The 14,569-nt window shown below is 43.8% G+C and overlaps 1 protein-coding gene across 9 annotated transcripts in view; it reads left to right on the top strand.

Annotated features, from left to right (window-relative positions):
- Positions 1-14,569, top strand: part of plch2a (phospholipase C, eta 2a) — a 324,151-nt gene that overhangs the window by 27,734 nt on the left and 281,848 nt on the right. For all 9 annotated transcript variants that reach the window (XM_073032106.1, XM_073032111.1, XM_073032109.1 and 6 more), the window contains one exon: positions 10,010-10,489. In XM_073032106.1, the coding sequence (XP_072888207.1) occupies positions 10,375-10,489 (115 nt within the window). In that variant the 5' untranslated portion in view covers positions 10,010-10,374. The remainder of the gene's footprint in view (positions 1-10,009; positions 10,490-14,569) is intronic.

Genomic DNA, 14,569 nt, shown 5'->3' with positions numbered 1-14,569 from the left:
ACCCCGTACAGATTCTGTACCCGACAGGGCCAGTTAATATGAGATACTAACCCTCTGCCAAACAGCATTGTTGTACCTGAAGTATAGTCTGCATCCCAGATAGCTCCTTTTGTATCCCACATTACCATCGGCCACTCCCTTGTGGAATATGGGAAGCAACCAGAACACTTGGAGAAAACCCAAGGGAGGACATGCAAACTCAACATAGAGAGCGCCGAGGTCAGGATTGTACCCGGATCTCCAGGGCTGTAAGGCAGCACTCTCACTACTGTGTTACTGTGCACCCACTTCTGAATAAGCGTTTGAAGGACCACTGTGACTCTGCATGTAGCACAATCTGGGATTTCTAGATTACAAAGCACTTCACCCTCCCCATTCCTGAAGGGTCAGCCACAAATTAGTCTATTGGTAGAGTTCTGCCTCATAGAGGCAACAGTGTCAATCACAGAGAAGTATTGTGGAAATGTCAATGCAAATCAACCGTCCTGAGAAGTGTTTTGCAGCCGGAATATAGAACTCTACAGCACAGAAACAGGCCCTTCAGCTCAGCTTGTCCACGCCGATCCATGTGCCTCACCAAACCAGTCCCACCTGCCTGCTCTTGGCCCATATCCCTCCGAACCTCCCCTATCCATGTGTGTGTCCAAACGTCTTTTAAATGTTGTGATCACACCTGTGATGATAATGACAAAGATGGGGTTCATGCAGGACACTAATAACATATATAACAATCACAGCACGGAAATGCTGAGGTAAAAGATCAGCCAGGATCTCACCAAAAGGCAGAGCGCACACAAGGGCCTTGTGATGTGCTCCTGCTCCAGCTTCTCACACAAAATGCTGGCTGAACTCAGCAGGCCAGGCAGCATCCACGGAGAGGAATAAGCTTGCTGAATTCCTCCAGCACTTTGTGTGCACTTCCAGCATCTGCAGAACCTCTCGTGTTTATGATGCTGCTCCTGCTTCTGTTTTCTTGAATTGTTTCCAGTGGCAGAAGGGACAGTGACAGGCCATGGATTTAAACTGATCAGAGAATTAGCCAGAGGGAGCATACTGCAATGATCAGGAAGAGCTGTCTCAGCAGCTTCATTAGCAACTCTCAAAGAGAACTGAATAAATACTTGGGAATGTAACAATGCATGTCAACGGGGAGTGGGAATAATTCAAGATCTGCACCGATGAGACAGAACTGGCCTAAAGGCCAGAAAGCCCCCCTTCTGTGCTGTATCGTTGAATCTTTTCTTTAATACCTTTCACAAAGCACTTCATTGACATAAGGGATCAGTATCTACATGGCAACATAAAGTTACCAGGTACGGGTACTTCTGCTACAACACATATTTCCATAACACAAATTGCTTATAACGTAGTTGGTGGATGAGGGAACACTATTTGCATTATGTGGGTCACATGGATTATAGTGCCAACGTAGGGGAAAAGTCCGTGCTCTGAAGGTAACTACAGCTTGTTTTTGCTATAATCCAACTTCCTATAACATAAGGTTTCTGAGAAATGTAACTTAGGCCCCACTCTCCCTCTCTCTTTTCTGTAAGACCACAGAGTTTCCCAAAGCACTTCATTGATATGAGCGAGCTGCAGTGCATGGTAACATAAAGCTGGCAGGCGCAGGTACTTCTGCTGTGCACCCATGAGCCTCTTCACACGGGTCTCTTCCAGCTGCGCTGTTTGAAGAACTATCACCTCAGGGCACTGATGCAAGGTCTCGGCTCAAAAACGTCACCTGTTTACTCTTCTTCATAGATGCTGCCTGACTTGCTAAGTTCCTCCAGCATTTTGTGAGTGTACCTCAGGGCGCTGTTCACCTGACCAGGGCCTGAGTCCCCGACGGGGGTGGGGATCTGGATAGAGGTGGTAGTTGATGGAATTGTCTGGTGGCTGGCAGAATTGTCGTGAAGAAAGCAATCCCTCTTCCCGCTGCCCCCCCCCCCCACCACTTCCATCTCTTTCTTCCTTCCCATCTTCACTCCCCTCTCCTAAATGTTCTACCACTGAGAGTGTTTGCAGGCTGCTTGTCGGTCGAAGAATGTCTTGTGATTGAAGGTTTCATGTTATTCTCAGATTCAGCTTCCTGGGTGGGCTGAGGGTGGAGGTGATGGTGAGCCCAATAAACCGCCCCCTACACACAATGCAGACTCTGAGGGCAAATCCTAAGGACATGGATAGTGTTAAGATCCCAGGCTGCTGTTCAAACATCCCCACCCTTAAATGTGTCTCTGGGAGTGCCGGGTGGAACCTCCCTCCTCTACGCCCACTCAGTTCTGGTAGATCAGTATCCTCATCAGCCTGCCTGTCTCCACAAGGGGAGGGTTGCTCTCTCTCTCTCTCTCTCCCTCTGCTCGGTGTTGAACTCCCAGGTTTAGTTTGCTGGCACTCACTCTGTTGCCACTCATTGTTCTGCAGTCGCTGCGGACCAGGAGACAGGCCAGGGCCTGTGTAATAACCACTCCCTCACCCTGCTATTTGCTTAATGAAATCAGCTGCTCTGCCGTTAAGGAGGACAAGACCTTATGAGACACGGGAGTGGCCCCACCTGCGAAAAAGGAAGACTTGTGTTTATGTATCACCCCTCACAATCTCAGTACTCTGCAGACTATCTCTTACATTGCAGTAAATGATGTGATGTAAAAGTAACTCCAAATAAAAACTGGTGCTGCTTGTAACACACAACTGGTCAGCCCATTTAACCTCTGTCTCTGTAACTTCCAATCCTTACACCCTACACATCTTACAATCTCGATCTCCTCCCCAGACTCCATACCCCTCGCTATCGCTGTCAACCCCATTCAGCCCCTATGTCCTTCCCTGTATCTGTAAGTCCCCCAAATCCCCACATCTCTCTCTACCCCTGCAACCTCGTCCAGTTTCTGCTTATCTCTGTATAATCTCTATAGCTGTCCCTATTGCTGTTAACTCCTGCATAACTCTGTAACTTCCTCTAGCTGTTACCCACCTCTCTATCTCTGTAACTTACATCTGCAACACTCCTCTCTCTGTAACTTCCTCCAGCCCTGACACACCTCCCTCTCTCTGTAATATCTTCCCGCTGCTACACTCTTCCCTAACTCTGCAGTTTCTTCCAGCCTAAAACCTCTCCTTTTCTCTGCAGTTTCTTCCAGTCACAGCAACCCTCCCTTTGTCTGTTAACTCCTCCAGGCCTGTCAAAACCTCTGAGAGCTTTGTGCTCCTCCAGTTCCACTGTGGTTTCCAAAAAGACTACCATTGGCAGTCATACCTTCAACTGCACTGGAATTCCTTTTCTAAATCCCTTCTCTCTCACTAAGTTGCAACCTAAAACCCCGGCTCTTTTGCTCACCCATATTTTATTTTATTAGCCGCCTCACTGTCTCATGTTGTTCAGAATTGTTGAACATGAATCGTGTCTGAAGCACTAAAAAATGCAGGAGGCTATCCTGAGGGATGTCTACTAGTAGAGTTCTGGAGCGAACTAGGTGTGAGGCAGAATGGGGAGAGATCCTCACACCCAAGACTGGTCAACAGTTCTGCTCCTGATTGTCACTGCCCAGATGATGCTCTGGTATATCCAACAGGTGTCAGTGGTAGTCAGTAGTACTGGTGCTCACATTCCAACCAGATACCAGCAAGCAGCCGTACCAACTGTGGACACAATCTGTCCCTCACATAACTGGGCCAGGGACTCTTGTCAGCTTAACAAATGCAATTCTTCTTCTACTGGTAATCCACCTGCCTCTTCTTCCATCCTCCATCTCTATTTTCCTATCCACCTTCCTCCTCATCTGCTCAATCTTCTTCACTCACTCACTCAGTCTCTCTCTCCCCTCCTTCTCAATCTACTCTCTTCATGTATCTTTTCTCTCACTTTTCACTTGCCTCTGTTGCTCCTACGCTCTCCCCCACTTCCCAACACTTCCCTTGCCTCTCATATGTGGCATCTTCCCTCTCATCATCTCCCTATTTCACCTCCACATCCCAGTCTCCCTTGTTCTCTCCACTCACCTTTACAACCCTATCACCATTACATTATAAACGGGTATCCTATAAAACTTCTGAGCAGGTCCCAGTCTCTTCAACATATCTGTTATTATAATAACCAACTGTGCTCTCCAAGTAGACAGATGCGAGCTTGTATCTCATTCCTATTTTTCTCTACATTATATATTTGACCAAGTAACTCCATTGGGACTTGTAGCTTTAGAGCTCAGAATCAGGGTTTAACGTCACTGGCATATGTCATAAAATTTATTGTTCTGTGGCAGCAGTACATTGCAATACATAATAATAAAAAACTATAAATTGCAATAAGAAATATATATATATATATATATATAAAATTAAATTAAATAAATAGTGCAAAAGAAGAAAAAAAATAATAAGGTAGTGTACATGGGTTCATTGTCCATCCAGAAATCTGATGGCAAAGAGGAAGAAGCTGTTCCTGAAACATTGTGTGTCTTCAGGCTCCAGGACCTCCTCCTTGGTGGTAGCAGTGGGAAGAGGGCATGTCTTAGGGATGGGGGTCCTTAACGATGGATGCTGCCTTTTTGAGGCATCGCCTTTTGAAGGTGTCCTCGGTGCTGGGGAGACTAGTGCCCTTGATGGAGCTGGCTGAGTTTACAATTTTCAGCAGCTTTTTCCGATCCAGTGCAGTGGCCCCTCCATTCCAGACAGTGAAGCAATCAGTTGGAAAACTCTCCATGGTGCATCTGTAGAAATTTCCAAGTGTTTGGTGACAAACTTCAAATGAAATATCGCTCTTGTGCTTTCCTTGTAATTGCATCAATATATCAGACCCAGACTAGATCTTCAGAGATGTTGACATCCAAGGACTTGAAACTTCTTACCCTCGCTGCTGATCCCTCAATGAAGACTGGTGTGTGTTCCCTCGACCTCCCTTCCTGAAATTCACAATCAATTACGTGTGCTTACTGACATTGAGTATAAGGTTGTTGTTGCAGCACCGCCACTCAACCAGTTGATCCATTTCACTTCTAAACACCTCCTCACCACCATCTGAAATTCATAGTTGAGTCAACTATGGTTGTGTCATCAGCAAGTTCATTGATGCCGTTTGAGCTGTGCCTAGCTACAGAGTCGTGGGTGTAGAGAGAGTGGAGCAGTAGGCTAAGAATGTATCCTTGAGGTGCTCCCAGTGTGAGTACATCCCATCCACTGATTTACACTGTACAGTCGGCCCTCCTTATCCGCGAGTACCGCATGCGTGGATTCAACCAACCGCGGATCGGGAAAACCCGGAAGTTCTCTCTTCAGCACTCGTTGTTTGAGCATGTACACACTATTTTTTCTTGTAATTATTCCCCAAATAATACAGTGTAACAACTATTTACATAGCATTTACATTGTGTTAGGTATTATAAGTAATTTAGAGATGATTTTAAAGTACAGGCAGTCCCCGGGTTATGAATGAGTTCTGTTCCTGAGTCCGTCTTTAAGTCGGATTTGAAGTCAGAACAGGTACATTTGGTATTATTTAGCATCAGTTTGTCAAACGCCTGTCTTAGTATATAGTACATATATTTACCTTTCTATGCATATAAAACACTTAAGAAAGTATGTATTCTAATAATTAAACCACTGCATTGCTTAGTAATAATTGTAGCTTTCATCAGGGTAGGGCCTTTCACATGCTCCATTAAAATTGTTCGGATTGTTGACCGACTGTAGCCTAACGCTTTTCCAATGACTGATGGCGTTTCACCTCTTTCTGATCGCTTTATTACTTCCACTTTATTTTCAATCGTGATCGTGATTATTTTTGTGAACAGAAACACTGCGGTTTCAGAGCTGCGCCAGGTCCTAAAGACCACCGCACGGAGACAGGTTAAATAAGGTCCGGGGTTCTGTTGGGTCCTAAGGTCCAGGTTAAATAAGGGACTTGAGCATCCACGTTTTTTGGTATCCGCGGGGGGTCCCAGAGCCAATCCCTCATGGATAAGGAGGGCCGACTGTATTACATAAATCCACAAAGAATCTGAAACACTGGGCCAAGTTGGTAGATGCGCACAAGCTTCGTCATGCATTTATTACCTCACTCTATCAGCATGTCCTTCATTCTCTCTCTATCTGTTTACGTAATATTCTCTTTAATCCATCCATGCATTTCTTGCTGTCATGAATGTGCTGGTTTTATGAGTGTTTGCAGACTGTCTGACCCCACTCCCCCATCCTGTGTTTCCCACCTGTCTCTGAAATGTATCACTTCTGGGAATTTGAACTTGAGATTAAAGGTTCCTAATAATTCTCTGATTCAGCTTCCTCTAGGGGGTGGTGGTTGGTGGTGATAAACTGCCCCTGCCCCGTGGGACAACATTGCTGACAACAAAGGCAAATCCCGAGGATGTGGAAAGTGACATGATTTAGGTTGTTGTTCAAGCATCCCCACCCTTAATATGGCCTCCGGGAGTGCCTGGGGCGTACTCCCTCCCTTCTCAGTGTTTGAACGCCGGTCTCCTCCTTAACTGACAGTCTTGCTCTGCGCTCTACATTCTTGTCTGAAGTTCCTTTTGAATTCCCTACTGGGTTTAACAATGTTTTACATACCTCTTTCTGATTGTTATGGAGAAATTTACCCATATCTACATTTTTTAACCCCTTCTTAATATTAAAGAGTCTTTTAGGTCAGCCCTCTGCTTTGTCTGTTTTGGAGTGAAGCACGCCAGCATGTGCTGCCCCTCCTGATTGTTACAAACTCTCAGTTTGGTTATATCTGCAAACTTTTTTTTTGTGCCTTCCCTCTCACCACTGCCTCCCCGTTCGGAGCTGTACGTTGCATATCTGCAGCTTCCTTGTAATACATATGTTCAAAGGACTTGCCTCCAGGTGTTTTTCAATTAGTCACCTTTTCTGTTGGGTTTGAATAGAGTGAGTGGGCAGAACAGCCCATCACTGTTGCTGAGATCGGAGGGAAGATTGCTTTCAAGGGCAAGCTCCTACTTGTTATCTGAAAGTTGACACGGACTGAAAGAAAGAGCAAAACTATTTCAGACATTGCATTCTCCTGGGCTCTTCTGTCAGCTTCATCCCTGTGAGTACGATTCAGGTCTATCTGCTTCTCTTGCCTTGACTTGCTGCATGGTTCCCTGGCCCCTCAGTACCACAATTTAAACAGTGGGTCAGTTACAGATGCAATCACAGGGGCTTGCTTCTGAGGAAACTACCCCATCAATTCCACCCCGTAATCCATCTGCACACAAGCACGTACAGCAGAGGACACTCCAATCTCTGCAAAAAGCAGACAGGCATGTAGTTTGTGAAGTGTGCACTTCATCGGCCATTTACACACGGCTTCACTGTGAAGTTTCTCCACTGCTTACAACTGTGCAGTTGGTTGTCTCCATCCTTGACCATTTCCCTGTGGGAGTCACTGATTGGCTTTACCTCATTCGTGATCCTTTGGGCGGAGACCACCAAGCAGTGCCTGTCTCCAGACGTGAGTGGATTTTGGCTCATCTGCCCTCCGGCAAGTTTTGAGTTTAGATCCTTGGCGCAACACAACACAACCTGACAGACTGGATGGGGCTTTTGGCTTTGTGCCAACAACGGTACATGATGCAGGTTGCACTGGGGACGTGGGGTGAACCCTGGTCTCACAAGATCCTTCATGAAAGTCAATATGGTGGAAATCTGGGGCCCAGAAACAGATCCTGAAGGCACTTCCTGCTAAATGAACTACATATCCTTTATCCCAAATCATTGTTCCCAATGGGCAACCAATTTACTCACTACCAATGGGCTACTTCCAATTGCATATATTTTCATTTTTGTGAACAGTCTTCTGTCTTATTGAACATTATTGAATGGCTTCTGCAAATCCTATTCATTGATATTCCCTCTACCACATTTCTTACCTTCTCAGACACTGTAATTGGTTATGTTAGACAGATTTCCTTCACAGATCCAAACATTCTGCTTGACTAAACATTCAGCTATTCTATCCCAATTTGCAAATTCTAGCATTCCTCACAACTGACTCTCAGCTAACTGGTTTGTTATTTCCAAATGTATTTCTTTCTATTCTAAAAGAGAGAAACAACTTTGAACCCTTTCCCATACATATATAAACATAGTCTATAGTATTGTTATATAGAACATCTCAGGTCCTTCAGCCCACGATGTTCTGCCGACCTTTTAACCAATCTAAGATCAATCTAACCCTTTCCTCCCACATTTTGTCATTCAAATATCCATGAACCTATCTAAGAGTTTCTAAAATGTCCCTGATGTATCTGCCTTTACCACCACCCCTGGTTCCACACACCCATCACTCTCTGTGTGAAAAAACCTACCTCTGATATCCCCAATATACTTTCCTGTAACCACTTTAAAATCCAGCCACTTAGTATTAGTCATTTCTGCCCTGGGGAAAAGTTTCTGGCTGTCCACTTGATCTGTGCCTCATACCATCTTTTGCACCTCTATCAAGTCACCTTTCGACATCCTTTCCTCCAAAGAGAAAAGCCCTAGTGACAGGATATATCAAGCATCACCTGTAATCCAAGACATCGAGTGAAAGGCCTGCAACAACCAGTCCTGTACCCCATCATTATACGTTGATAGTCCTGTACCCCATCATTATACATTGATAGTCCTGTACAGCCAATATCTCATGGCTATACTGAACAAATTTGTACTATCAATAGTGTACCTCAGTGTTACACATTGACTGTCCCTACTAGCTCATACTTTTCTCACTTTTTACAATGACAGACCTGTACAAATCAATAATGAACACCAGTGTTGCATAATCCTTACTTATTACAACACAGAAGAAGATATTCGACCCAACAAATTTATATGCCAGCTCCCAGCAAAGTGATCCCATTGGTCCCATCTACCTTCTCTTTATTTCTCTGTAACATTGCAATCTATTCACTCTCTTTCTCTGCCAGTCAAAACCACTTTGTTTCTTTAGCTGTCCGCCTCCACTAGGGATAATTTACAGTATCCAATGAATCCACCAGCCCACCTTTGGGGTGTGGGAGGAAACCAGAGCCCTCAGGGAAAATGTACATAATCACAGGGAAAACGTGCAAACTCCACATGGAAAGTAGCTGAGGACAGGATCTAACACAGGTCCCTGGAGTGAGGCAACAGCGCTAACTACTGTGTTTGTATTCCACCCAAGGCAGACTTGTATCAACCAATATTATTAACAGTGTTAAATAGTAACAGACTTGTACCAACCAATATTCTACACTACTGCTGTAACATATTATATTGCATACTAGATTAAAACAAATTTCTTGGAAGAGTATTCGTCAGGAAGGAAAAATTCATGACTTGTTCTGCAAGGGTTTGTTCAGGGCTAGGTTTGGCGTCTGTAATAATTTTATCCATCCACAATTATACACTGATGTAATCCTAGTGACGATGTTCAGTTCATTTCCTAGAATGACAGCCCTTCACTCAATGAGTCTAGATAATACTTCAGTTTTCTTGCTCACCCATATGTAAACAAGGTAGGTGGCAAATTAGTACACTGACGTCACTGTCACTTTGCCATCTGACTTCACCACCACCTCTCCACACCTTTTTGGCAGCACCCTCTGCAACTTATCATCTACAATCATCGGTCTCCTGAACCAGTGTGGCTAAACTTCACTCACCTCAACAATCAACTGATACCACAATCTACGAACTCACTTTCAAGGTCTCATGTTGTTAGTATTTTTTTAATTTGCAGTTTGTCTTTGTTTGCACTTTGGTTGTTTGCCAAACGTTTAGGTGTAGCTTTTTATTGGTTCTATTCTATTTCTCTATTCTACTGTGACTACCCTGCAAGAAAATGAATAGTATATGGAGACATATATGTACTTTAACAATAAATTTGCTTTGAACTTTTGAACTTAGAACTTGGTTTCTTTCACAGTGAGAGGGGAGCTGGTATGCAGGCTGCTTCCTTTATTCTGTTGTCTGTTCTCTTTGTGATAGGAACAGACTTCTAAGAGCTATAAAAGTAAACTGATCTACTTGAACTTCTTCCTGTCCACAGGCACTGAAACAACTGTACCTGTTCTGAATTGGCCAGATGCCTGGGACTCTGTCACCCTAGTCATTAGAAGAAGTCTCAAGAAGAAGGAAGTTCCCTCCTCACCATCTCAAGTGTGTTCAGTTGCTTCAACCTTCAATGCTCGCTCAGTCAACAGAAAGCCCTTCTAGGAATGCTTGAGGCTCAACTAAACAGCAGCGTCAAGTGCTCTAAACCTTTGCCAGGTGTCCAAGGGAGTTCTGGGGGAGACAGGAAGGAACATCTGCATATGTGATCAGCAACGCCTGTGAGAACTCACTGCATTGTGCCAGAGACAGAAAGGTTCATTCAGTTTCCAAGACTTGCCTTTAGCTGTTTGACAGGAGAAGATGAGCCAGACCTCACCTCAACCAGGACCTAGGAGCTATGAGAGCCACGAGAGGCTCCAGGAGAACCATGCTCTGCGTTATAACTACTTCTTATCCACCAACACCGTGTATGGGGGTAAGTTTGAATGAATAGATATTTTTGGGTTATGTTATTGATACTAGCGGAATGCATGACTGACTGATGAGGGTGCTGGGTGGATTGGATGTGAAACAATAACTGAATGTGGGAAAGATACTTATTTCCACTTCCACCCCTAACCCTACCCATCCCTCCCACTGCACACCCACCACCTCCTCTCCTGCAGCCCATGGACAAGTGTCACATGGAATGTGGCTTCCCTTTAGTTCAGAGGCTGGCAATGAAACACCACAACAGCACCAGGGTTGTACAACTATTGATGTTAATGGAGGACCACATTTCCCACAATGCAATGCTCTATAGAAACTGTAGAATCGAAGATCATTCTTAGGATGAGGGTGTCAGTGGCAAGTCTGGCATACATTGCCTCGTGAGACTTTTTCAAAGGACAGTCTGGATCTGTATGTGACACCAGACCCATAATCATAATGCTAACATACAGACCCAGACTGGGAAACAATGGTAGTGAATTCATTTTCTAAATGAATTTTGGTTTTTATGACAATCTGGCATATTTGTTGTTCCTGACACTGGCATTTTATTTATAGGTTTAAGTAAAATAATTCAAATGTTGACGCTAAAGCCTGGGATTTAAACTTGTAATATTTGGTGTATTAGTACAATCATGTCGATTTCTGGTCCAGTACCTTTCACCACCTTTATACCTGAGCCATATCACATGCTCCTCTCTCCTGGACAAACCCTTCAGGATCCTATCAATTGGGTGTATGTAACTGTAGAAAGCAACTTTCTGTTAGTGGGAAAAGATGCAATGTCATGAATGAGGAGAGGTCATTTAACATATTTACACTTCCCATTCTGTGCTCACATACAACTTTCCATCACTAACCAAATCCTGGGAAGCTGCTCAAAACGTAGCCTGGAATCTGAAGTACAACAGTGATGTTTGCTGCTAACCCAATCTTTGCCATTCCTAATGGGAAAATCCAGAGAGCAACACCCATTAGACCACTGTTGAGTTCAGTCGGAGTGCCTGTGCAATGGTTCTAAGATCTCAGAATGAAGAATAGTGACTGTTATTAAGGAATATCTTACTGTTACGTTGTGGAATGCAATGTCTGATGTGTGATGGTTAGGTGTTGGGATCTCCAAGAGGCTGTGCTCATGTCCAGTTGGAGAAAAGAAACAGATGCATATCCAATGTCACACATGCATCAAACACACAATAAGTACTCTGCTTCTGCTCTGAAATTTGTCCTCATTGTCCTTAGGGGAAATGAATCTTTGACGTAAAGTATGACTTGCTCAAACTACTATATCCTGTTGCTTAAAGCGTGTGATGAAGATGAATATTTTACCCCTGAATCTTCCTTTTGTGTTCATTCTAATGAACTATGGTCTTCTTTGGAGAGTTAGCGGTGGGACTACTGCACCTTTTGATGCATATTCATCACCTTGCTCAAAGGAGCATCATTTCGATGCTTGTCCTGTCAATGCACCAGGACATATTCAGGATTGTGATGGAGGAGTCTTGGTTTAAAATTTAACTCTGTGAGGACAACTGAGTCAATTTGAGTATTGACTGGCCTATAGTTTGTAGGGCTTTGCAATGTCAGCCTGGCTGACTTTAAACTTGGTGCTGCCAAGTCTGATGCCAGGTGGTCAGTCCAATTTTATTCATTTTCTTTTCAATAAAGGAGACAGGAAACAACTGAATGGTGTAGACCATAAGAAACAGGAATAGGAGTGTTCTGCCATTCATAAAACCTTAGAAGAATTAGAGTGAATCACATAGCCCCTGTAGTAAAGGAAATTGAATAAGATTGGCAGGTTCCTTCAGATTCAGATTAGTTTATTGTCGTATACAGCAAGGTGCAATGAAATCCTTGCTTGTGTGAAACTCACAGAGTAAACATAATACGTGGTAATAATAACTACAGCAACAAAGATGGCAACAAGCACAAAACAACAGTGGTGTAAAGTGTAACACGATGGTGTAAAGACATGCTGAATTCTGAAGCAGGGAAAAAGAATTGGCAAAGTGACAACGATGGAATAACCAAGAGAGGTAGAATTAAGCTTCCAAAACCATGGTAGCATCACTGGGTCACGAGAATGTGAAACAGGTGATTAATTCAGAACTCTGATAGCAGTGGGGAAGAAGTAGTTTTTATTTAGAGATACAGCATGGAGTAGGCCCTTCTGGCCGACTGAGCCACACCACCCCAGCGACCCACTGACTTCAACCCCCGTCAAATCACAGGACAATCTACAATGACCAATTAACCTACTCACCAGACTGTGGGAGGAAACCTGCTTGCACACTGAAAGGAACGTACAAAGTTGCATACGGAGAACACTGGAACTGAATGAACTCTGAACTTGGATGGCCCGAACTGTAATAGCATTGTGCTAAGTGCTGCACTGTAGTTCCGCCATGGTCTGGTCTGATAGGCTTACAAGCTCCTATATCTTCTCTCAGTGGGTAGAACCGAGTAAAGGGAATTCCCAGGATAACAGGCGCCCTTGATGACACTAGCCTTCCTGAAGTAAAGATGGACTGGATGGAAGGAAGTGTCAAGTCTGTGATAAACAGTAATGTTTACACTCTCTGCAGGCTACATTAATCCAGAGCAGTACCTTTGCCATACTAGGCTGGGACGTATCTCGTCAGGATACCTTCTATAGCGCAACTGTAGGAATTCAAAAGAATCCCCGTGGACATCACAAATCTTGTCAGATGCCTATGGAAGCGCACATGCACCCTGGTCCCTTCATCATTGTGAAAGGACCAGGTGAGATTGCTGGTGGTATGGGTGCCTAGGAACTTGAAGGTGTCACCCAACTCCAAGAAACTACCTTGATGAGGACAGAGTTGTTGAGTTGGTTCCAGTCATGCGCTCATGGGCTTACAGGGCATAGAGCAGGAGACTGGGCACACAACTGTAGGGAGCACAGTTCTGTGATTGTCCTGTGATTAAGAGTCATGGTGGATGATATGTTATGACCAATCGCCTCTGATTGTGGTCTGCTGGTTAGAAAGTCTAGAAGCCATTTGCAGATTGTGGAGTGGGGGTGGGGGGGGCAAGTAGCAAGGCCAAGATCCAAGAGTCCCTCACCATCCTGGTAGTTTTATAGTCATTATTACAAACACTAGTCGTTGTCATCAACTTCTTCCTTTAAGTCTTCAGATGGGATTTGAACCAATACTCCTGGAATATTATTTCAGACCTCATTAGTCTTGTAACTTAGCCACAGCACCACCAATTTAACTAGTTGGATTATTGTGGCCATCACCTGATGCCACACCTTAGAAAAGATGGTAAAGACTTGGAAAGTATATTCACACAAAGAGACGTTGTAGTTAGGAATCTACTGCTAGAAAGGTTGTCAAAATTAGCTTTCAATAGGTTGTTGAAAGTTGGAAGTGGAAATGTGCGTTTGCTTTGGGGAAAGAATGTGAATCACCAACTAATCTTTGAAAGATAGCACAAACTTTGATAGCCAAATGGCTCCCTTCAGCACTATTACCGTTTGGATTCTCAGTGTCCAGTTTAGTATGTGCACATTGTTAATTACACACAAGACTGGCCTACTGCTTGGAGCAATAACCCTGCATCAAATACTCCAATGGCCAGCTCAAACTTTACATTTTACCTAATGAGACTGTGCTAAAAATGTTGAAATGAAAGGAACCGATACATCCCACATCATCTTGGGTTTAACAGCCAAGGTAGGACATGACAAAGGTTTCTGATTTTGAGCTCTGTTGGATCACTTTGAAGCTGAATCTAGATAAAATAAATCAAAATATCTTGTCTTGAGCTATATAATGGGAAATTGTCTGTTGCCAAGTTTTATACATTTATGAATCATATTTGTCATTCATACAGGTCCCTCGTGATATTGAAATGTCTTGAAATGATTCACATTGAATTAATTGTGGGTACTACGACTGTCATTTTCTTGACAATCACAGGAACAATACGAGCTCAGAAAGAACATTCATACAACCTAAACCTGTTCTTGCTGATGGTTATGGGACTTGTAGTAAGTTTGTAGGGCTTTCTTAGAAGATTGTGTAGGTTTGTCATG

Source organism: Hemitrygon akajei, chromosome 29 (genome assembly GCF_048418815.1).
Source record: "Hemitrygon akajei chromosome 29, sHemAka1.3, whole genome shotgun sequence".
In the NCBI taxonomy this organism is placed as follows: domain Eukaryota; kingdom Metazoa; phylum Chordata; class Chondrichthyes; order Myliobatiformes; family Dasyatidae; genus Hemitrygon; species Hemitrygon akajei.
Note: the sequence above shows the minus strand (reverse complement) of the source record. Positions and strands in the feature narration are given on the sequence as shown.